This window comes from Corythoichthys intestinalis, chromosome 1, assembly GCF_030265065.1.
Source record: "Corythoichthys intestinalis isolate RoL2023-P3 chromosome 1, ASM3026506v1, whole genome shotgun sequence".
Lineage (NCBI taxonomy): Eukaryota > Metazoa > Chordata > Actinopteri > Syngnathiformes > Syngnathidae > Corythoichthys > Corythoichthys intestinalis.
This window is the reverse complement of record NC_080395.1, coordinates 59,321,570-59,347,685: the sequence shown is the minus strand read 5'-3', so window position 1 is coordinate 59,347,685 and position 26,116 is coordinate 59,321,570. Positions and strand designations below refer to the sequence as shown.

Sequence of the window (26,116 nt, the reverse complement as noted above, 5' to 3'; positions counted from 1 at the left end):
TGATAACTGCACTGTTTTTATCTGCTGACTAACGAGAAGATCTAATCTGAGGGAGGGGCCCAAAGGAAATTGACTGGGTGTGTCCGTATTTTCAACTCAAAATGGAGTGATTCCATTTTTTTATTCTTCAGAATGGAGTGATTCCATATTTATTTCCCTGCACTTGCTCCATAAAAGTAACATTTACTGACCACCACAATGTTTTTTATTCATTTCTTTTAGTGTTTCTGAATGCCAAGGAGTTGCACTTTGAACTAATTTGTTACTTTTTTCAAGCTTTTTATCGGAGTTTGTTCTACATAATAAAAAGTCTGAGTGAGTGCTTGTCTGAGACTGGTGATTCCATACTTTTTGCTAGGGGTTGTATATGATATTGTCTTATACATGCAGTGGTGGTTCTAAGATTTTTCTGAAACAGGGGCCAAAAAGGGGCCACATCACCCACATTAAACCCTCTGGGACAAGTGTCGCTGCCATCTTTGTTCAATGCAGTATTGTTTTTGACAGCCCTTTTAATTTTGGTCTTAGTGGTGTTATGGACGATAATACTTATTAGTCTTGGTCATTTCAAATGTGTTTGTCTTCGTACTACTTGTTGTTGATGAAATCTCAGACTAATTTCGTCTAGTTTTAGTCAACGTTTACTCCATGTCATCGTCTGTAAAATTCAAAACCTATACTTCGAAAATAAAAAATAAATATAGGTTTCCAACAATTTCGACTGAATATTGCCATACAAGCACTTATGCTACCATCTACGAGCATCTACAAATCTATCACCAGCTTGGTTATAATACACACTCAGCAGGAAAAGAGTACATTATTTTTTAGAAAATTACACCAACCTGGACGCTACGAACTGTATGTAAAAAAAAAAAATAAATAAAAATTGTCCGAGAGTATAAGAGGATGCTCGCCGACTCTCCGTTAGCATTAGCCTAATGCTAACGCGAATGTGAATGCTGTGGGCAACTCTAGTATTAACTACTATATTTGGCTTTGTTGTCATTAATTTAGCAAAACATAGGGGCCAGCCTAGTAAACGACAGTGTGTTATCCACTTCTCTGTTCAATGAGCATATTAGTGTCATCATAGTGAGCTTTAGAAAAGATGAGTCATCAGCTAGTCCCTCCACAGATCAATGATCTGTTTTTTTTTTCTATTCAGTTTACCTTTTGCAATGTAAATCTGAGCTCTAGAAAAAATAAGTCATCACCCAGTCCCTCCACAGATAAATGATCTGTGTGTTTTCTGTTCAGTTTACCTTTTGCAATGTAAATCACACCAGATGTTTCGGCTCCTGCGTCATTTAACATTTTTTTTCATTGACTCTTTGCACGTTCAAATTACAAGGGTAGAGCAGAAAACTAATAGTTCTTCTAAATCGAGCTTCCGTATTCAATGGACTTATAAGGCTCTGCTCTTTGGCCAAAATACAGTGTGCTGTGGAATTATTTTTTCCCATTTTTTTCTCTCAGTTTTAAAAAAAAAATATATTTTGAGCAAGTTTGTTACCTCTGAAAGTCAAAGCTCATACGGTATGCCTCCAGGGTCAAGTATATTGCTGCTCAATAAATGTTTGATAATATGAGTAACCAATTCACTCATCCATCTATCCTGGCAAAACCTATAAAATAAACAGTGAATGTATTCCGTTCTAGACCACAGTATGCATGACCTCAATGATGTGCAAATAAAATGAGTTTAAAGAAAACAAGCAAATGTAACATCCATTTTTAAGTGTGGCACAGATATAGAGAAACAATAGTTCAACCCTCCAAGCTTTTTAGATCCGCTTCATTTCACAATTCCAAAATCCATGCCAGTGCTCTACTTAGCTACTCATGGTCAGCTTTGTAAAAGTGCAGTCAATAAAAGCATAAAAATAACAGGTACAGTATTAAGTTGTCAACATAGCAGGTGTAAACACTGACAGCTTTACAGAAATTAAGCGTTGCACAATGAAATTTATTATACAGTATTTTTAAAAGTTATTGTGAGAAATTATTAATATGATCTGGACTGAAGGTAATTTTGGCAAAGTTTGTATTTCAGAAGTGTGTATCAAACTACTACTCCTTGCATTAATCAGTTTCAAGAAGTACCTTTCACTTTCAAAAAGGTTACTGACCCCTGGTTTTGGGTTTGTTTACCAGTAGTCCCACGCTAAAGCTTTTGCCACTGAGAAATAAATGCAACACCGTGGTTAAATTTACATTATTATAAGAATTCTTTTTGTTCGAATAAACTGACCAATAGCACTGCACAGCAGTGTTTCTTAACTATTGAGCCAAGAGACAAGCTGTTATAGATTACGTATACTAGTTGGAAAATCTCATGGCACAAACACTAAAATAAAAGTAATTAAACACAGTTATTCTGTCTTACTAAATTTGTTGACTCTGTGAGATCTATGCTGATAAAACAAAACTATTAGTCTGTTGTAACAACATACCGCCATTGTGTTAAAGACAATTTAATTGGTCTCTTGGTCACAAAATGTTCTTCATTCATTCATCTTTTTTACTGCTTATTCTTAAGAGTGTTGTGGGGGTAGAGCTGCAGCTATCGAATATTTTAGTAATCAAGTATTCCACTGAAAATTCTATCAATTAATTCAGTAATCGGATAAAACATTTTTTTAGGTAAAGAGCAATTATAAATATACATGAGAAAACAAGAACTTTCACCTAATATTGAACCATTTTCAGTCAATCAGTGTCTTTATTTTCGATGAACAATTGCATCTCAGATGTGACTAGAAAAAACAAAAACTAATTCACTACTTTCACTCAAAAAACTTCTAGATCTTAAAAAAAAAGAATATTATTTCTTATCTAAAAATGTAATTACGCTTGATAACACACATCACTTAAAAGTTAGGTGTTTTCCCCAGGTGTTTCAATTGAATTACCAATTGTGTCAAGTTATTTGTAATTTCTAGTTAAGTTTTAAGTTAGTCTAAACTGTTAGTCCTGATAGGATTTTGAGTTTTTGCAATGTTCGAAATAAATGTATGATACCTGCTGTATTGGAGCAAATGAGGGACCCGTCCTATTTGGTGTTTTATCCAGCAATGACTACTTAGCTAAAATTTACAGTTAGCATTTTTATTTTACACCCCCATTATGCAGGTAGATTTGTGTCTTTATTATTCAATCAAAAAAAAAGTTGCTTCAATCAAATAAAAAGTTGCTTCAATCAAAATATATATTTTCAATCGAAGAAAACGTTTCTTCAATCAAAAAAAATGTGTTTGAATGCAAAAATAAATTTGAAACTCAAAAAAATATATTTGAAAACTATTTTTCTTTGATTGACATTTTTTTTTTTGATTTAAGTCAAGTTTTTTTTGATTGAAACACCATTTTTAATTGAAGTCATGTCATTTTGCGTTTGGACCACATTTTGGCTAGGACATTTGTGTCTTTATTATTCAATAAAAAATTAAGTCGCTTCAAACAAAAAAATATATATTTTCAAAAGAAAATCACTTCAATCAAAAATATAAAAAATATTCAATCGTAGAAAAAAAGGTTTGAATGTGAAAAAATATTTGAGACTCAGAAATTCGCATTTGAACACTTTATTTTTCATTCAAACCGTTTTCTTTGATTGAAGCAATCCTTTTTTGTGTTTGTGCCATATTAGGGGTAGGACATTTGTGTCAAAATCATTAAATCGCAATAAAAGTTGCTTTAATCAAAAAACTATTTTTAATCAAAGAAAAAAATCATTTGCAAAAACTTTTTTTTTAATATATATTTTTTTATTTTAAATATATATATTTTGTATTAAAGTATCACTTTTTTTGAAAAGCAAAAAGTTTTAAACTTTTTTTTTTTTTTCAAAGTGGAAAAAGTTTTGAACACACTTTTTTTTTGAAGTGGGAAAAGTTTTGAAGGCACTTTTTTTTCGATTGAATCATTTTGACACAAAGATTCAACTTCAACGCTAGTTCCGGTGTGTTTGAGTGGCAGCTGATTGCGCCAATGGCATAAAAGTATGAAGCAAGAATAATGGCCACCAGGGCTCCATCCAGCCATCGGAGTCTCCTGGAGTCCAAGCCGAATATAGGGCACCGGCACGCGGGTGTGACATCGGCATTTCACCGGAGTACGGTGCCCTGCTGCTTAATGTGATTCAACACGGCGAACTTCACCCGCTGCCCTGACGTGACGGTTGGCAATTGGTTCCAACCGGAGTGTCCGCGACGCGCCGGTACAAGAGTGGTCGGCGAGTGGCCCGACACTAGCCTGCCCAGTAAGAGAGTGGACTACCGGCGAGTCGCCGGCGTCCACGCCTGGAGCCCCGTCGCTTCAACTTTGAATGAGTGTCGTGTCATTCGCGGACCGTCCACTCGACAGGCGGCCTCCGCGCCTGGGGGGTGATATCGGGGTCCGACCAGTGTGCCGCGACAGGGAAACGTGCCGTTGCGGGTACTCCGGTGAAATGCCGATGTTGCACCCCCGTACCGGTGCCCTATATTCGGCTTGGACTCCAGGAGACTCCGATGGCTGGATGGAGCCCTGGTGGCCATTATTCTTGCTTCATACTTTTATGTCATTGGCGCAATCAGCTGCCACTCAAACACACCGGAACTAGCGTCGAAGTTGAATCTTTGTGTCAAAATGATTCAATCGAAAAAAAGTGCCTTCAAAACTTTTCCCACTTCAAAAAAAAAAGTGTGTTCAAAACTTTTTCCACTTTGGAAAAAAAAAAAGAGTTTAAAACTTTTTGCTTTTCAAAAAAGTGATACTTCAATAAAAAAATATATATATTTCAAATAAAAAAATATATTTTCAAAAAATATATATTTTTGCAAAAGATTTTTTTCTTTGATTAAAAATAGTTTTTTGATTAAAGCAACTTTTATTGCGATTGAATGATTTTGACACAAATGTCCTACCCCTAATACGGCTTGAACACAAAAAGGATTGCTTCAATCAAAGAAAGCGGTTTGAATGAAAAATAAAGTGTTGAAATGCGAATTTCTGAGTCTCAGATATTTTTTTCACATTCAAACCTTTTTTTCTACGACTGAATTTTTTAAAATTTTGATTGAAGTAATTTTTCTTTTGAAAATATATATTTTTTTGTTTGAAGCGACTTAATTTTTGATTGAATAATAAAGACACAAATGTCCTAGCCAAAATGTGGTCCAAACGCAAAATGACATGACTTCAATCAAAAATGGTGTTTCAATAAAAAAAAAACCCGACTTAAATTAAAAAAAAACATTTCAATCAAAGAAAAATAGTTTTCAAATATATTTTTTTGAGTTTCAAATTTATTTTTGCATTCAAACACATTTTTTTTTATTGAAGAGACGTTTTCTTCGATTGAAAATATATATTTTGATTGAAGCAACTTTTTATTTGATTGAAGCAACTTTTTTTTGGATTGAATAATAAAGACACAAATCTACCTCCATACCCCATCACTCTACAGCGCTATGTTTTTACAGATTAAATAAAGCCTGTATGTAAGACACGTTAGCCACGCATCGACAGTAGTCATAATTAATAGCAACCTAGCCCTCCACAGGGCTAACCTTACGTGAGCAAGGGACAGTACCGTTAATCATATTTATTAGCGCTGAGAAATCTACTGCTTTAAGATGGCGGCTCGTTACTAACGCCGCCGATTCTGTCATTTCGCATCTAGTTCTATATGCAGTGGGGAGAACAAGTATTTGATACACTGCCAATGGGAAAACCCATTAGCAGTGTATCAAATACTTGTTTTCCCCACTGGACATGTGATATCTATGAGACGCATCAGACGCTACCTGGTACCACCGTAGCATCATGCGCGTAGTTTTTAGCAATGTTGGTATAGTTTGTAGAGGCTGTCGGCTGCAGTCAGTTATTTTTGCTTCTTCCTCTACGCACGTGACGTCTGCGCATTGTCCCGCATTAATAGTAGTCTGGGGAAAACGTGACGCTTAGAGCTGGCAAAATTAAAGAATTCCTCCAGGCGAATAAAATTACTCGGCTCAGTTTTTAAACTCGAGTTACTCGAGTATTTGTTTCAGCTCTATGTGGGGGTGCTGGAGACTATCCCAGGTAACTATAGAAAGGAGGTAGGGTTCACCGAGGCAGGCCCGCAGTTGTGTTTGGTCCACAGCGAAGTATGAAAATATCATTGAATTCAGCCTTCATAAAGCGCTTTAATTCGTTCTACACTCTGTGGCACTTCTAATGGTGGTAATGGTAACCAGTGTTATGCCTGCTGTTATATTGATCAAGGATACTTAGGCAACTTCATTAGGGCGGAGAATAGAACCTTCAACCTCTGGGTTGGGGGACAACTACTCTTCCACTAAGCCACGCCACCCCATGTCATCTTTAACACTACGGAGTTAGTCACTTAAACAGTGCCTCTCCGTTTACTCAGGCGTCAAAACTTTTCAACATGCTGAGATGAGTATCGGAAACTCTAGAATTTCAGTATTTTGTTTTAATTCAATTCAATTCAATTTTATTTGTATAGCCCTGGATCACAGTATTTAGTTTTACTTAAATACATAAACATGTATATATATATATATATATATATATATATATATATATATATATATATATATATATATATATATATATATAAATAATCCGATGAGATGAATTGAGCTACTTTGGTAGTGATTTTCTTTCTTTCTTCTTTTTTTGCGGTCACTGGACATTTTCTTTTTGTTCTGCAATTTTTTTTATTAATAGTGTAAATACGTATAAATATACACATTTCAATATCCTTATAACTCTGAATTATTTTATTTCTTTTCGCCCCTGACTCATTCGTTGCCATTGACAGTTTATTTTAATTGGGAAGGCAGGTATTGAGTGACCATGTTTCATCGTAATTGACGACGATAGATGTCCAATCCAATTTGACTAATTTTACTCCCAGAAGTGGCTCCAGCAGATACCTGAAGAAACATCAGACACAGATACTGCGCAGGACCCTCAAGCTCCCAGGCCTCTGGTAGGGGACCCTAGCTTGAAAAGAACAGTTCTCAGCCTACCAGGGGAAGATGGTGGAAGGGTGAGGGAAGTGTTTTTTTCTTTTCTTTTTTAAATATAAAACAGATTTTTTTTTTCGCCGATTCTCATCCTCTGTTTAACAATTGAAAGTGGAAGAATTTCAAGTTGGCCCTTGCATCCTTTGATTTGCCTGAAAGCGTCTCTCAAAAAAAACACACCCACATTCAGAATCCCACCTATGTAAAATTTTGAGTATTCACACAGCTATCAAACGTGTTTTTAGAGATGTGGAAGGAAGCTGGAGTACCCGAAGAAAACTCACGCAGGCACGAGGAGAACATACAAACCCCAACCTAGAGGGCTGGAACCCGGGATTGAACCCTTGATATTGGAACTGTGAGGCAGACGCTACAATAAGCCGCTATACGCAGATAAATTATTCGTCGTAAATGAATAGTGTTTGGACTGCAGCTCACCTGATTGCGACACTATAATTTGCCACAGCACAGTGCTTCGTAATCTCTTGTATGGCAGCAAGATGAATGGATGATATCCCTCACATGCAGTAGTCTGTTATTTAAAGTAAAGCCATCTGAGTTTAAGCACCAGTTGACTTCACTTCGTTACATGTTGAGAGGTAAAGAAAATGGATGCAAATACATAATAGAAGCCACTTTAAATGAATATTATGATGAAAAGATGATTATACTAAAATAACAATAAATTACAATAATAAAATTATGAAGGATGATTGAATAGAATTTTAAATTTTTTTATTTTGCGAATCGGCAGCCTAGTTCCAATGTGTTAGACCAACAATTTGTTGGTTGTGGAGATTGCAGCCTCCCATTGGCATGAATGTAGACATTTTAATTATTATGTAAATTACTGAGCAGGTTTAAATTGGTGGCACACTTTATATCTAGATGAAAGAGCGCATTTGTCAAATGTGCCAATTACATGCTAATTAATTTCTCAAATTCTTTGAGCCTGTAATTCCCCCTGGAGCTGGACAAACACTGTTCTCATTACTTTTGATACTGTTCCACAAGCCCCAATTATATTTTCTGGTCAAGGCTACTTTGAAAAAAAGCTATAGTTGTCATAGGTTGCTCTTCTCTGTTGGGAGGTTTTGCTCAACCTAATCGCATAAAACTCGAAGGACCAAATGCAAATCAAACATTTTTCTAAAAACCATATATGTTTGCATATATAGACGTAAAAAAGGTTTGGTACAAGCTTTGTACTTATAACGTAAATCACCATAATTCATTAATTCATTCATTTCCCATGCCTCTTTTCCTCACGAGGGTCACGGAGGTGCTGGAGCCTATCCCAGCTAACTATGGGAAGTAGGCGGGGTACATCCTGAATTGGTTGCCAGCCAATTGCAGAATCTCTATAATTTGTCGAGTTAATAAATTGACATAACTCCATTAATCACTGTTTTAAAATGTTAATCCATGTTAAAACGATCCACGGATAGACTTGTAGTTCTTAAAAGATAAACGTTATTATGAGTTAAAATGATTTGATATTGAAACCCCTCTTGATGTTTTCGCTTTCATACAATTTGTAAAATTAGTTTAACTAGTAGGTAGCTATTGTTGGTGACGTCACAGGGCCATGAAATCTCATGGTTATGTTGCCGGACTTTCAGAGTATGACTCTAGCAACATAAACATGTCATCTGTTCAGTCCTTTCAATTTAAACCCGAAAGATAATAACGAGCATGACAGCACTGTTGATATTTCACAACACGAGCAGAAAAAGCAAAATGTACAGGAAAGACGGGATGTGACGACACGAGAGTATGACAAAACCGGTGTTCTGTCATAATGTGCTACACTGGCGAAACGTCCTACAAGAGGTGAATTTGACACCCAAAGTACTACCATGCACTTTCGGCTTGTTTTTGAACATACTAAAGATGCCTTAAGAAAATACTTCAACGTAGTAATATCAAATAAGGGTGGTTAAATATGCTATGTGACTAATGTGGTCAAAATATCAACAATCTGCTTTAAACAGGCATGAAAATATCTCACCTTTCGGCGAAATTCGCCGTTTTGAAGTCAAAAAGGGCGACCTACGTGAATTGCGTAGATCCAAGGAGAAATTCTTTTTGGGAGGAGGGGGGGGGCGGGAGGTTTTATTTAATAATTATTATTATTATTATCATCATCATTTGATTAACTTAGTACGTAAACTGAGCATTTAAGAAATCCAGTCAGCAAATCCTTCTAGATGCTTCGCTGACGAGAACCAATCATCGGCCCGTTCCATTATTCTAATCGCGCGCACTCTTTACTTTAACTGTACATGGCGTGCTTGGAAGAGCCTTTGGTTGCATTGCAATGCTGCGAAAACAAAAAGCAGGCCTTATCCAGAGCGGGGCAGACCAGAGCGCAGCATACACACTTCCCTGTATTTGCCAGCAGATTGAATTTGGTAAGTAATGCTTTCAATCGTTTTCATATTTTGCGATATAATAAAGTTACTGCCATTCGTTGCAGCTTGCGTTGAACACTGCCAGAGCTAGCCAAATCTCCCGTGAAAAAATAGCTCCCGTTAAATTGGCGTCAAGCTCGTGTATTTAGCGGTAATATTAACGAAGAAACGCACTGTTGAGTCAAATTAAGCGACATGCTCTCGGATGGAGTGGGGCGCCTCGCATCGCTCCCGTCGTCCGCCAGAGACACTTTATTTTCAGCTGGGACTTGAGCTGACGGCCGGCGCCTCACATCGCTCCCGTCGTCCGCCGGAGACGCGTTATTTTCGGCTTGGATTTGAGCTGACGGCCGGTGTCGGCACAACACCGGCCCGACGAGTGGCGGGAATGACTCTTGCTTCTTAGAGCTTTTCATAAATACAGGGATCCCTCGTTTTTCGCGGTTAATGGGGACCAGAACAAGTGAATAAGTGAAAACCGCGAAGTAGCCCCCCCCCCCCATTTTTTGGAAAAAAAGATACATATATAAGACATGTTTTTTCACTTTTTTCACCAAAGTATCATTTAGAAATGGTTTTCAAGCACTTCAAAATGTAAGAACTAAGATAAATTTTAAACATGTTACTGCCCCACCGAATTATTTTTAAACAAGAATAAAGTAGTAAGAAAATGCTTGGCTTTATTAAATGCTTCATAGTGAGTCTACTCAAACCCTCTCAGGCTTTGTTAAACGGTGATTGACACATGTGAAAAGTTTTTCTTTTTATATATATTTTTTGTTTGAAGCAACTTATTTGATTGAATAATAAAGACACAAATGTCCTAGCCAAAATGTGGCCCAAACGCAAAACAACATTACTTCAATGGAAAAATTTGTTTCAGTCAAGAAAAATAGTTTTCAAATGCATTTTTTGTCTCAAATTTATTTTTGCAATCAAAAACAATTTTTATTGTTGAAGTGACTTTTTTGAGATTAAAAGTATATCCTGTATTTTGATTGAAGCAACTTTGTTTTTGATAGAAGTAACTTTGTTTTTTGATTGAATAACAAAAAGACAAATCTACCTCCATCGTTATTGAGAGAGAAAGAAATTAAGAAAGCTTTAAAACTAAAAGCCACCGGGGAGGCTGTTGTTGTTGTTTTTTTTTAATATTTATATTTCATTACATAGACATGCCTCGTAGGGAAAGGAGATTGAGGGATAAAAAAAGGAGTTGGATGAGGCTGCTAAAGGCAGTGGATACCTCATCAGCTGGGTGAATAGCAGACCTGGTAAGAACAAGTTTGCAAGGATAGTCGGGTATTAAATACAATTATAAACACAATTACAATGTTATTTTTCTATAAGATTTTATGTCATTGCTTTATTAATCATTAGGTGCTAGAGTTGTTAAGTATGGATAATAATGAAATAATAGTTTTGAGAAAACTGTGCTGTTGGTGGCTCAGTGACCATCTGATGTGGTTTGTTCTCAGATGAACAAGTTGAGGAAGGAAGTTTTGATGCAGAGGTTGAAGGAAGAAAAGAGGCAGACTGACTGAGTCACAGCCAGAAAGTGTTGATGACAGTTTTGATTTCTATTCACTGTTGCCCCCTCCCAATTAAAGTATGTCACAGTCGCAGCCAATTATTATCTAAAGCTGGTTAAAATTGAAGTTATGTTGTTTTAAGGTGTATTAAATACTTGTTCATGTGCCCCTTTTGATCTACGAGCACCCGCCCCTCCACCGCTCTCTGCACGGCCCTGCTGAAACGCAGTGTGGGTCGACAGAGCTCAATATTTTGTTGAGGTATACATTGTACTGGAACATATTTCCTCCACACCCTTCTCACCTTTTTAACCCCTGACCCATTTTCATGCCTGTTTAAAGCTACCACAAGAAAACACGATGCTTAAAAGTATGAGCGGGAAACACATGCAAAAAGTATTTTGAGGCAATGAAAAGGTAATAAAATACTCAATAAAAACACGAATAGTAAGTGCTTGCCATTTTTAACCGACGTGCACATGTGTTGGACGTCTGAATTGCAGTAACCCGGTAGTGTTCGTCTAGTGACAGTGACAAACTACGTAATCATCCCGAGTGTCCATTGCGCGCATAAATCATGGCGCACTCCGTAGGTCAAAACATATACTAAATATTATAGATTTTTAAATCAATGGCAATATTTTATGTGTTTCGCGGCATGGAAAATGAATGAATGAATAATAACATATTTTAGTAAAAGAGAACAATTGTGGCCTATTAGCGCCTACAAGTCTTTAAGTCCGCGATTCCCTTTAAGCTTTTTAGTCAGGCTGCCATCATGGACAAGTGCCACCAGGCTAATCATTCATATCTCGTTGCACGCAAATATCAACACATAATAGCACACCAACATTATATTTTAGCATTAGTTTTATCATCAATAAAACACTTTAAAATGTAAAAATCCCATTGTTGCATTTTTTTAATAGGTACACTGCTCTCTAGTAGCAGGATATTGTTACTTCCTTGTTTGTTTTTAGCAATCAGGCCTTTTCAAATCTCTGTGGCGGCCACACTTGGCCCACAGGCCTTGAGTTTGACACGGGCCCTGTTGATTGAGGCCATTTGACTATTGCTTAAAATTCCCTTACTTGAGTAATGTCGTAATGGAGAGCTGATTTCCTGTACGACCATATGGTTATGTAATAATCGTGTGATTATGCCAATAGCGGTCCTAAGACCTATGTGACCTCAATATATTGTTCCCCATCATCATTTCAATAAAATTTAAATAATTCAATTCTCACAACCACTTCATTAACATATGCATAACCTCTTCTTTCCATCATGTTTCTGAATTAAAAAGCCATATCTCAACCAGCAAGCTTGACTTTCATAATATTGCAGCGTTTTACTCCATGACCCAATGTGCATATTAACAATGTTTCATTTGGGCATAGCTAGTATGGAGGTACACTTTGGATCAGTTTGACCCGAGAATAACCTGTACTAACTAAAGTAAAACTGGTGGCTTTTTGACGCATTCCTAAAGACTCTACACAACAAGTTGTGGTGTGGTGATATTATACAGGGGTCTGTCTTCCATGTCCTTACTCTTCTTGCATCAGTGTGATAGCTGTTTTCCCTTCGGTTCACTCTTCACAGCCTTAGAGCATATGAGCTGAAAACTGTCCTAAGTGTGAATGGTTTTGTGTGCCTGTAATTGACAGCGGATTTTTATATAGTGCACTTTAGCATTAAAGGAAAAATGTATAACATGGCAGGTTGGCTGGCTGGATGGATATAAGAGTAAATAATAAGTGTTTTTCTAGCGCATTATTATGTCACAGTGAAGCTGCTGCCAAATGTCCATTGACCTTTCTGACATAGAAATACTTTTCCCCCAAGTTTCACGTTAGGGAAATGCAGATTGTAGCACAATTGCTAAAATGACAAAGTAGTGCAATATCCAGTGCCCAGTCCTTAGAGAAATAAATAAGTAGGTACAAGACAAATAGCTCAAACACACTCACATGGAATCAGGTTGGATACAACATTAGATATGTAAGGTCAAATTTAAAAAATGCTACTTGTTTTTAAAATGGCACCAAAACATGTTTTATGAAGGTAATTTTCAATGCTGACAAAAATGTAATTTGTAAAATTGCAATTGCAATCCTGGTGGATGTTTGTGCTAGATGTAATGATTCTATCTGAGCATTCCTGATGCCTATATATGGTATTTCCAAGATTGAGATGACCTCAGAATAACCCTGAGCTAGATGAGCAATTCAAAAATACGATGCCTCTATCCATTGTTATTACCGGTTCCGAGGCTTAAAAAAATTTAACAACACGAGAAAATACCACCCACACTAGATTGTTGATCACTGTTGATTTAAAAAAAAAAAAAAAAAAAAAAAACAACCCAAAAAAACCCCTTCCCATCATTCTGTAATTGCTTATCTGGACAACCAGTGATTTATAAAGGAAAATCTTGAAAATTATCAATTGCGCGCAAACATTTTCATACCACTGTATTTTTCCATACGACTTTTGTACAGTAAATATTACTGTAGCTATAATAGGGGAAAATCTAAAACATGTTGGGTAAATATACAGTGAGGAAAATACGTATTTGAACACCCTGTGAGTTCTATCCCCACTCATCCACCTTCAATAGTTTCAGTGGCTTTTGCGTTGTGCCCTTCGCATTTCAGATTCAAGGTCAGTCAACTCAAAATGTAGAGGGTCACGCCATATTCTCCAGCCATCCAGTTCTCACTTTAAGTTTCTTAAAAGCAAGAACGGCCTTACCTGGCTCAAGGTTAATGTTGCTTCAATAGTAGTTGCAAAATCAAATTTCCAAAATTAGTTTTTAATGTGTCATTGAAACACTGATTAGGACAGGGGCACTTGTAATCACCCACAACAGGAGGTGCTGAGGATCTTATTTAGTGTTTCCCACCTTCAGCACTACACTTCCTGCGCCACTGGATTGGGATTTCCGAATAAAAATGTTTTAGATAGGAACTGTAAAGTAGTGACCAATATTTTTGGTTTACTATCAAACACACCAACAGCCCTTAACTTCCAACTGAAATCAATCGAGGACGCTTCCTTTTGTGTGCATGTGTGACCATTTGCAAACAATGGCCAAACTTCATACAATTCCATGATAAAGTTTGGGTATACCCAAAGTGCCCAAATTTTTGCATGATGGAAGATCAATTGAAAAATACAATGGAATGCAAAAGTTTGGGTATCCCTGGTGTGAAAAAACTTTTCATGCGACAGGCATGTTCAAATTTTTGTGCGAGGTTGTTTTTTAATCCTAATGGGGGCCATATTTTTTGTTGCAGGAGAAACGTAGATGTCTTAACAAAAAAACGTCACATATTCACTCACCTTGCCTTCTTTTAATCCTTCAATGCTCTTATTAACCCTTTCATGCACAAATTATGATTGTTTTTCTTCTAACTTTTACAAGGCACTCATATAACTCGTTGAATGCCGTCTGATTCATTTGAACTGGCAGAGCGAATGAACGTTCGTTTATCCGACCCTCCCAGACAAAATGGATTGGACCTCTAACACCGCCAATTGCACTGACATGAGCATTTACAGCCAGTCTTCCCGGTTTAAATGAATAGGACATCTTTCGCCAGCAATGATACAGTGAAGAAAATACTGACATTTTCATCGCAGGTGCATGTCCACCGAGAGAGATAATCTAAAAAGAAAAGTTCAGAAATCACAATCCATGATTTTTTAACTATTTATTTGTGCAAATAAGTATTTGTACACCCGTCTATGAGCTAGATTGATTCATTTATAACTATACAAAATGGTTTGAGAAAATAAAATGATTAATTAAAATAGTAATAATGACATTCATTTATAATGTACAATGATAATTTATTAAATGTAGAGATAAAATTTATTAAAATAATAGTAATAGTAGTGATGATGACCAAAAATAGTCACTTGCCCTGTATAGTGTTAAATATTTTTAAATTTGAATTTGAACTTTTGAATAGCTGTTCACATTTGTGACCACTGTCCCCGAAAGTGTTAATGTTTTTATTGGCGAACTACCACTTGTACAACTTGGCAGTTTATTTTTGCTCTTTAAAGTGCTATTGTTTTAGTTGCCGCTAGATGTCAGCATTTGTTTTTACAGGTCGAATGTCAGTCACATGTGCCCCCAAGTAGCAGGAGGGAGAGAGAGGCTCTATGGAGAGGAAAAAGCTTGGGAAGAGACAGCAGCCGGTACACAGAGCGCGAACCCTAAGTAAGAGTAAGTAATTTTTCTCTTTTTTGGCTTTTCAAAACAAGTATTTTAACAGGAAACACGCAACATTCTTATAATTTAGACGGCTTTGTTTATTTTATGTCTCTTTTGATCAACTTCAACCTTATGGATGCTCGGTGGCAGTGAACTTTTTAAAAAGTGTTTTGACTGTTGAATGGAATCATTGGCGGTATTAATTATGATAATCAGAATATGTTCAGTGCATTGTACGTACCCTTTCGCTAAGGGTGAATTTCAAAATGAATGTTACATTTGCTTTACCTGAAGATAAATCATGTTTTAATTTACATGAATCATGCTTAAAGTTTATGTTCAAAGTTGCTATGTAATAAGGACGGTACTGCATGTACACTCTCTCATTGCCAAGTTACTGGCGACAGTTTCAAATCTCCTTTTGAAAACATGTTATGATGGAGGACCTTGTGAGCTCTGATAGGCCAAAGCAGGTCTCCCTCGACCACGATGTAAGCCAGAAATAAACTTGTGGATAACAACAACATTTCAAAATACCAACCATTCCCGGGAGTATTCCCTCCCTTCAGTTTCTCTTTTTCTGAAGGGCTTACAAGAAGTTTGTGGGCCGCAGGACTTTTAAAAGCGATCTTTCAGTGGAATTCACCACTTCACAATGTGCCCTTATGTTGGTACATGTTCTGAAAATAAGGTGTTCAAGTTTAAATATGTGCATTAAAATTGATTGCAAATGCATTATTAGGCCATGTTTAAATGGAAGTTTGTAAGGACAAGAGCATACGTATGCTTTGATTTTCATATTTCTTTGTTTATATAGTATGCATTTATGATAAAAAAATTATACTAAGCTCATAAACAGATCAATTAAACTGCTAGGCTTGCTGCTAATCACCACTTTGCATTGAAAACAAAATCAATATTTCAGTCATACCCACTATAGTATTGTGTACAGTACTTAGTGTCACTATATACCGTATTTTTCGGACTATAGACCCCACTCACATGACAGCACAACCACGCCTCTGCGCCATATTGTCCGTCAGCTCGTCGTGTTTACGCATTACCGCTACGTAAATTCCTCCTATTATGGCGTGTTTTTATGCTCCTTAACATTAATAATCAAAATGGTGAAGGCGTGTGTGGCGGTTGGTTGCAGTAACAGAGAAGATAGACGGAGAGACTTGAAGTTCTACCGTATTCCGAGAGACCCGGAGAGGAGAGCGAGATGGACTGCTGCAATTCGACGAGAAAACTGGGCACCAAACGATCATCACAGATTATGTAGTAATCATTTTATATCTGGTAAGATGCATTTAATATACATTTAGAGGGTTTTGGGCTGACAAGCACAATTAAGATCATTGCGAGGGTAATCGCCGACAACATACAGTTTCAAATTCAAGATGCTTATTTCTTCCACCATCATTATTTTTTCAATAATATTTAGCTGGTACCAAGTGAAAGAAGCTGGCCTCGTCTACGGATCATCAGTTAAACAGGGGTGTCCAAACTTTTTGCAAAGGGGGCCAGATTTGGTGTGGTAAAAATGTGGGGGGCTACCTTGGCTGATTTACGTAGAACAATATATTTAAACAAATTTTAGCAAGCCCTTCTGTGTGTCACATTTGCTTTATTATTATTTATTTTAATTCATAATTTCTACAATTTCGCCTTTGTGGCGTTCTCTTTCGACACTCAGGCTCTTGAGAAATACTGCTGCTGTGAAATTAAACTAGCTTAAAGTTGCTTTCATTTCTCGCTGCGTATCTTCCCTGTAATGTTGTCGTACATGTCAGCGTGTCTTGTTTGGTAATATCGCGTCACATCGAACTCTTTGAAAACAGCGACTGTCTCTTTGCAAATGAGGCAGACACAGTTGTTGCGTATTTTATTGAAGAAATAGTCCAATATCCACCTATCCTTGAAGCTTTTTATTGATTGTCGCCATTTTAGAAAATTGGAAGTAAAGGGTCACACGGGGTAATGTTGCTTAGAGTGCTGCTCTTAAAGTTTTCAAAGTTTCGTGAGAATAGGCTGAGTTTCTGTGGACAAGATAGTTGTAGATATCAGGGTAGCAGATGTCAGGCAGAGACGGCGAAGACAGCGGGTCGAAAAATATCGATTTAGGCATCAAATATGGATCTGGCGAATGGATCGACCGAAGCTTTTCCACATAACGCCTTTTATGCAACACATCCAATGAGTTTACAGCGTCTGAAAGCACCGGGGCTTCCATGAATTGCAGCATAAATTGTACGATAAATTGAGACCACTGAGAATACGGACACACAATGACGGACAATATGGCGGCACAATACAACGACACGTCATTGTGTGACGTTGGTGAGTAGGGTCTATCAGTCGCAGTTTTTTTCATAGTTTGGCTGGGGGTGCGACTTATACTCTGGAGCGACTTATGTGTGAAATTATTAATACATTATATCATTTCACATGTTATTTTGGTGTTTTGGAGTGACACTGATGGTTTGGTAAACTTGTTAGCATGTTCTTTATGCTATAGTTATCTGAAAAACATTTCGTCGTTCATACATCATGTAACATTATCATACTGTACACTTATTCAGCATGTTGTTCTCTATTGTATTTTTATTTGAAATTGCCTTTCAAGATGACATATCCGTTCTATGTGTTGGATTTTATCAAGTAAATTTCTCCCAAAAATGTGACTTATACTCCGGTGCGACTTATACATGTTTTTTTCCTCTTCGTTGGGCATTTTATGGCTGGTGTGACTTATATGCAGGTGCGACTTATAGTCTGAAAAATACGGTAATAATGTATCACTCTGTTATACTTTGTTCAGATTAAAGGGCAACTGAAGAGCTTTTCGGATTTCGCTCTTAAGTGTTTTACTCAGTTGAATTGTATTAAATGCATCATTCGCTGTATCACAAAGTCACATTAAAAAAAAAAAAAAAAAAAATTTTTTAAATTGACCGCGTAGTTTTTGAGTTATGGCCATAGGAACACCATAGCAACGAGGGACGCGCCGTCCTGCCGACCGCTACCTCATGACGTAACTTCCAGGAAGCCTCGCCACCACTCTGAACACGGAAATATAGCACCACGCTATCCTCGCCATATATTGCAAACATTTTCTGGGTTTTTAGTCACGGGATTCGTCATGCCATCTCGATGTGTAGCGATGAATTGCTCACAGGAAGATTCGAGACTCTAGGAGTGGTCCAAATAAAATTCCTACTGCAAAGGTTTGGACCGTTTTTGTTAGCATGCATACAGGTTCCCAATTGGCTCATTGTTTTCATCATTTCAGCCACGACAGCTTTGAAAACCTACAACAATGCAACCTTGGTTTTACAAAGACGCAAGTAGAGCATGACTTGCTTTTTTTTTGATAAACGAGGGGGACTCCTACTGCCTGTTTGTTGAAGTGTGACATTTTTGTTGTTGTTGCTGTTGGCCTGTCATAAGTAGATAGGTTGCCTGACATGTCGTCTACTCATGTGATTTTATTACTATATCAATAGGTATTATGTAAATTCAAATGTCCCCAGCACCAAATAGGTCCTTGGCTCATTGTTTTTTGGCCTGTCACAGGGTAGATATAAAGCCTATAACAACAAAACAATCCACCTATCAGGCCCTAATGTATCAAATACATCTAAATAAAACAATAACTTGTTATACTTCAACATCAAGGTCTGCCTATTTGAAGAGGGAACAATAGCATCAAATAGACGCTGCTTCGACTGGGGCATTATTATTTGATCACCAAGAAATTATTATTAAATTAAAATTAGGATTCCTCCAATATTTTCATGCTGCTGTGATTTTTTTTTTTCTCCTGGAAGCCAAACATAAAAAATTAAGTGGCGGAAACCCTCAACACGATGAAAAAAAGCGTTGCAAGTCAGTCGCCACCCAGTTTCCCAAAATCAAGAGAGAGTGGGTTGAGTCATATGATGACCCAAGTGATGCGGTGTCCAGCGATGACGACTGAAGAGATCCTATGAGGCCTGCCAGACGCTGAATTTCTTCCGTCTGCGACATCAGATGACGATGACTTAGGAGAAATAAATGTAGCAAATTTTGATGACATGAAATCATAAACTAGTCATACATACAGTACACATTTTTTAAAAGAAAAATCTAGTTACCTTCATATATAATACATATTTATCATATAAATACATATTTTCCACTGCCATTATCATTTTTCAATGTTGCGCTAGTCCGTTGCTATCCTAACTTTGTTTTGCTTACTAAATTTATGTTCTTTGATGTGTGCCATTGTGTGCTTGGTATAACTTAGCTCATATGTGTCACAATCTGACAGTGAAAGCTGATGCTGATTGAACATAAATCTGCTATCATTTATTATTGTGGCCTATTGAATATTTTTTCAGAATGTAATATAATTACAATTTATTATATACCAATAGAATACATTAAACATTCAACAAAATGTGTCAATGTTGTTTACAATTTATGGTTTTATTTTTTTAATGTAATTCATGCCACTGTCAGTGCTTCAGCCTCCTCAAGTTTGGCTCTCACGTCTGGGATCTCCTGACGACACAGGCATAATGTTGGAAGGGTAATAACTTGACCGTTTACAGCAACACCTGGAAAATAAAATCGTTTTGTCATTTATTTTGAAAAATCAATAACATATCACTAATTTAGCCACATTTGGGCTCGCTTTACCATATTTAGATCGGTAGGAGCTGTCCCATTACCTAATACCCAGTTTTAGCTATGTGGAGAGCATGGAAAAATATACAACCATGTAATCGCATTCTCTCTTATAAAAAAATCATGATGCTGGATTTAGGCTTACCACTCTCTCTCCCGTTCGTGAAGTGTCGAGCTGTCAAATGGCGTCATGACGCCATCTGCTGTGTCAAGTAAATCGCTGTCATTTGATGCCTCAGGTTCAAACATGTAGGGATTAATTGTAGTTCCTCTTTCCTGGGAGCCTTTGCCATCGGTAGCGTCACGAAAGAGCGATCCTGAATGGTTACCTTTGGTGGAAATATCACTGACATCGTTGTTGCTGCTATGCTAGCTGTGGATAGTCTTCTCTGTTGCGTCGGGGAATCTACATCACACTTCCGGGTTTGCGAAGGGACCATTAACGGAGTGCAAAAAAACTAAAAAAAACGCAAATTATCCTTACAATTACGTGTTGATAATGTCATGGTTGTTTTGACGAACTCGTCCAAAGTTTATATTCGTAAAATTACACCAAAATCCGGAAAGGTCTTCAGTTGCCCTTTAAGGTGTTGAATCTGGTGGATCTGTGTATTTGCTTTTTAGGTATCTTTTGTGGCACATTGCTTGAATTTGACATAATTCTGGTTCATACAGAATTTTGGGGGGGAGTAAAAAATGTGTACCTTATAGAAACATAATTGAGTGTCTGCAGTGCCTCGACACCAATTTAGTAAGAAATTACATAAGTAACCACGTGCAAGAGGACTGGCCCACTGGATGCACGGTTCCTCTCATAAAATAATTATAATTCGGTGGTTGATAATGAAGTGTCGCCTTCATGCACGAAAATAATCTCAATTTTATAATATATTTATGTGCACTTTGCACTTGTTTGTTCTTCAAAAGTAAAATTCTCATTTGGGGCTCTAAACAGCTCTGTCTCTGGTCGCCATGGTAATGCAAAGCTGTGCGAGTGGGGTGAGCCATAGCTTATTTGCATAAGCCCCCAAACTGGTTGATTTCATAAGAGCTGTTAAAAGGGATGATAAGTATGTAATTATAGATTGTTGATTTTTTTTTCGACTGATGCCTGTCAGTGACACCTTGGAACTACTCCAAATTATGAGCAAAATGGCATATTGTGTCTCCTTTAAAGATTAAAATTATGTTGGTGAACTTTTTGTAATTGTGTTTCAATGTACTTAAGTAATCGCTGAAAAGTGTGCATAAATATGTAGTAGTCAGCTGGTAGATTAGTTTGTCATGGACAGCCTTATACAATGAACATTAAACAAATGCTGCACAATTATACAGACAATAATACTGCACAGGCACAAGGCATGGTCACAAGGGTTCAGCCAAGCAATTTCTCGTTCCCTGCTGATGCTTCGATTCTTACCCTGCCTTGTGTATAATCCAGCTGCGCTGAAACATACTGAATAATTGAAGTCATCACACTAAAACTGACAGAAAGCTTTGTTGGCTCTTTTGATATAGCTCCCATCAGGAGAATATCTAGTACCTAATAATTAAACTGCATCAATTTAATGGTTGCGAACATCATAGAAACCTTAAGTTATTGGTAGAATAATACACAGAAGTGTAGTATGTTCTAAAGCGGTATCACAAGGCTCTTTATTTCTGCCCAGAGCCCTGAAGCTATGTGAGAAGTTCCTTCCGTATCATCAACTTTTTTTCTCTTTTGAATTTGGCACAATTACCAAGAATGCATATGAGTTGTCATATTGGTTGACATTTATTATTTGTACTGGTGCACGATAATTATTGGTCGGACAATTATCGGTCCGATAATAGGAATTATGACGTCATCCCGATAAATCCAGTAACATTTATAATAGGACCGATAATATGTACTGTTGTAGCTTTACAGTTTACACACTAGTATGGGAAATCAGTTGACCATTTGCGGGGCATTGCTCCTACCTGCTGGTCAGAATAATTCACTGCATCTATTTTTTGTTACAGTAGTTTGGTTCAATCACTTACACATTGCGGTGCCTAGCGGTAGCATTGACAGTCGTGAATGCTTTCTGTTACGTTTCCGCCTTGGAAATATATGTAAGAAAAAAAAAGATAATAATCAGATGCGTCAGTCAGCCGATTACACAGCTGTAGCCCACTCCACTCTACTACCCGCGAGAGCGTGCGCGGGTAGTAGAGTAGCTTTTTAGAGTATTATTTTATTTATTTATTTATTTAAGGGACGCAAGGGGAACGAGTAGGAAGAATGGGAGAACGAGCGAGATAGCGAGAGATAGCGGTCGCATGTCTTAGCAGCACGCTGTTATTTTGTTATTGTTTTTCTGTATTATTGTTACCACAATCAAGTGGGTAAGCAAATACAGACTTCTCTCCTTCTTCCCCATATCCGGGGCATTACAATAGTTCGGATCGGACTTTTCGGCGATTGTGAGCGGTGGACGGCCGTCTTGGACGGAAAGCAAACTTTGATTGAACTTGCGCGGAGAGGCGGGGCCCAAAATAAAGCCTTGCTCTATTTTCAGAGCGTTGGTCACAGTAAAATATTTATTAGTTCAAGCAGAGTAAAATGATACATATTCACGGTACAAGAACGTCGTTTCCGTGTCCATCGATTGGTAAGAAAAGGCTGTTTGTACGAGTGACGTGTGGGCGCTCCCGTCAGGGGGGACATTTCGCGTGGAGTGGCTATTTTTCGGCACAACACCGGCGCGCCAACTTCAGACAATTTCGCGAGCTCTGGGACACTCGAAAAATGACTCTCATACCTCTCCTTGCTAAGTTAATGGTACCTCGATGTGCGTTTGTGTGGAAATTTAGTTCACGAACAACGGGGAAAAAACTATTCACCTTCTCACCGAATCAAGTAAAAGTCTTTACACGGCTATTAGAATTCCCCCAGTCCTGTAAATGGGTCAGTTGACAGAAGGACTGTTATTGTTGTGGTAATGTAGTACTTAACGAGGGTCAAATAAAAAGGAAAAAGGAGGACTACGACGGCGGTCTGAAACCCGCGGCTCCCGGGCCGCATGCGGCTCTTTAGCGCTGCTTTTTTTTTTTTTTTTTTTAATGGAAAAAGATGGGGGAGGGAAATATATTTTTTGTTTTAATAGGATTTCTAGGAGGACAAACATGACACAAACATTCTTTCAATTCATTAATATTGTAATGAAGTTAAACTTGTGGTGGCATCGTACAACAGAGTAGTCACGTGGTGCGCTATAGGATCCACTGCAGGGAAAATAAACATTTAATCATGAAGGCTAATTATGTATTTCTAGCCAACTTAGTCATTTTTATAGTAGGCTAATACAGCTAGTATTGATAATTAAAAGGCTTGTACAAGGCTTTGAATTTTTTGCTGCTCCAGACATACTGTATCAGTTTTTTTTGTTTTTTTTGGGGGGGGGGGGGTCAAATATGGCTCTTTCAACAGTTTGGGTTGCCAACCCTGAGTCACTACGAGATGTAAGTCGTACTATTGCTACGAGAAAAAAAGTCGCATTATTACATAGGGTAACGTAGCTGTAATCAGCTACGCATTTTACATACATGTACCGTAGCTGAGAGCTATAACATTAGCCTAGCTAATGAAATATTTCAAATATATCTTTGTTATGGTTCTTCTTGGGGGAAAAAAATAATGAAGAAAAAAAAAAAAATTCGCCGTGGCACGACATGGTGAGGCTGTCCGACTCCGATGCAGCCCACCACCACAGTTTAAAAAAATCCTATGGGAAACACTGTATCGGTTATAGATATCGGTATCGGCTTTGAGCAGCAGGAAGTTATCGATATCGGTTTCAAAAAATGGATATCGTGCACCCTTAATGTTTATATTTTGGGCACACAGCAGAACATTTAGTTGTCAGATGGAACAAAATGACAGACAACTGCTGTATTTCCTGTGAGAGATAGTCAGCTAATGCTCTTTATATAACCTAATGACCCCTTCATAAAATCTCTGGCTCTGTGACAGACTCTTTTGAGGATGTGCATGGAGACAGTTACATAAGAAAAAAGGAGGCAGCTTCCTTTTCCTGTGTTCTCCCATAGCTTGTCAACTCCAGTGTTGCTTAAGTGATGAAGTGATGGCTCAGGACAGTTGGAAGTATTAACTGGTTGTTGTTTACAGTCAACTGTAGTCAAGACCAATGCCGCATACAGCAACACAACATTCTTTGCATGTGTTTTCAATGGATAACATTCCATAAGGCCGAATGGTATTTACAAGGACACGGTGGAAAATCTTGTTCAGTGGGTGTTGAGTGTTTTCTTTAATGTTCACAGCTACGAGTGGGTGTTGTTTGTCCAAGTCCACTTCTGTGGTTCACTTGTGGGCTTCTCTGGGTGTGGCACCAGTCTGCATATGTGCCCTGAACACTGAGGTTACTGTAGATGGCAAAAAAGGGCTTAAGTATACTGCTGCTTAAAGGCATATTTGTGGTGTTTTTCATATTTTTCTTAATTTCCCTCCAGTTTCTTTTGACTGCTCAGATTTAAGCATCTCATTGTTATTTTTTGTTATTTTTATAGGATAAGCATGAACATTCCATAGTCAGTCATTCTAGGCAGACATTTGCATGAATCAAGGAAAAATAACATTTTAAATTTGATGTTTATGGCTATGTTATATTGTTCAACCTTTTCTTTTAGAATATAGAGCACCAGATTGGCCTTGTTATTTCAGAAGGACCTATTTTGTCTTTTCGATGAGAACTCCGCAAAGAATGAAACCCACAGAGTGTGACCACAATCTTTCAAGGCTGTGCACTCCCAGTCTAACACCCAGTTTAAGATTCACCCCCCAAAAGGAGCAATGTTTTATCCCTTTATTGCTTAATGTGTGCTACTTTCCACACATCCTACTATATTTCCATATCATCAGACCCATTAAAATGTTTCCCTAATGAGGCCCTCTACTATAGCTCTATTTAAATGTTTGTTTTTTCTCATCATGTGATAAAAATAGGAACAGTGATTTAGCATGGCATGTTGTTTTTAGTTCTTTTGGGGGGGTTGAGAGCTGCCTAATCTGAACATATAATTTTGCTTTGCTGGGGTTATATAAACATGCTTTGCATCCCACTTGGTAAAAGAGGAACATACATTGTCTTTATTTGTTTGCTAAATCCATACATCTTGTGTACTATACATAGTTTTATGTTTTTTAGATTTTTTTTTTTTTTTTTTTTAAAAGCTAATTAGGCCAATTCTTTGAATTGTCTTTTAAATTGCTTTAAAAGGCTGAGAAACTCCCCCATGTTCTTGTCATGCACACATTTGAGTGGGTTAATTCTCACCTCTCATTATATGAACTAAACAGATTATCTTTGAAAGAAGAAGCCTGTCTGTGAAGCCCTTTGGGATCTATTGGTGATTTCGGGCTATATAAATAAATCTTCTTATTTTTTGTAAAACTGGATATTATCTTTTCTTTTATGCTGTACTGCTACTGAATAACTTGAGCATGAACTAAGATTTTTTGATTAATTGAGCTTTACGGTCTATTTAAAATGCTTGATTTGGATCAATTCTATGTCTTGTTTTTAGGCCTGAACGATATTGGAAAAAACTATTGTTGCGATTTTTTGGGGGGTTTGCGATATATTGCGCTATTATATTGCGATATTAAAAAAAAAAATATATATATTTTTTGAAAGAAATTTTCACTAGATGACTTGAATAGCTGTTTGGAAAGACTTTGGATGACTCACCATCACCACAGTGTACAGTGATCCCTCGTTTTTCGTGGTTAATGGGGACCAGAACCCGCCGCGATAAGTGAAAAAACGCAAAGTAGCGCACCCCCCCACCCACCAATTTATTCTTTTTTTTGTGTGTGTGTGTGTGTTTTTGTGCTCAATGTATTTATTCAGATTTTGCATTGGAAAGAGATACATGTAAGACATGTTTTTTTCTCTTTCCCCCCCAAAATGCTTTAAAAAATGTTTATAAATAAATGGTTTTAAAGCACTTCAAATGTCATAATTATGATCAGTTTTAAACATAACTGTCCAACCAAATCATTTTTGAACAAGAATAAAGTACTGTAGTAGATAAATGCTTAGCTTTATTAAATGCTTCTGTTTATCTACCTTAGCTGTGACCGTTAGAGTGTCATGTAGAAATTTCAAACTCCTCATGATTGCTTCTGGCATTTATATGTCTCCAACGTCTCCACACACACACACATTCATTCCCGCGCGGCTTCCTTGCAGA

General features: G+C 37.3%; 1 protein-coding gene across 3 annotated transcripts in view; it reads left to right on the top strand.

Moving 5' to 3' along the window:
- Positions 1–26,116, top strand: part of tspan4a (tetraspanin 4a) — a 263,024-nt gene that overhangs the window by 19,714 nt on the left and 217,194 nt on the right. The window contains exons 1-2 of one of the 3 annotated variants that reach the window (XM_057833774.1): positions 6,940–7,045; positions 15,092–15,208. In XM_057833774.1, coding sequence (XP_057689757.1) covers positions 15,145–15,208 — 64 coding nt within the window. In that variant the 5' untranslated portion in view covers positions 6,940–7,045; positions 15,092–15,144. Of the gene's footprint in view, positions 1–6,939; positions 7,046–15,091; positions 15,209–16,352; positions 16,499–26,116 lie in introns of those variants that run through there. The other 2 variants (XM_057833780.1, XM_057833765.1) reach the window with 2 other exon arrangements.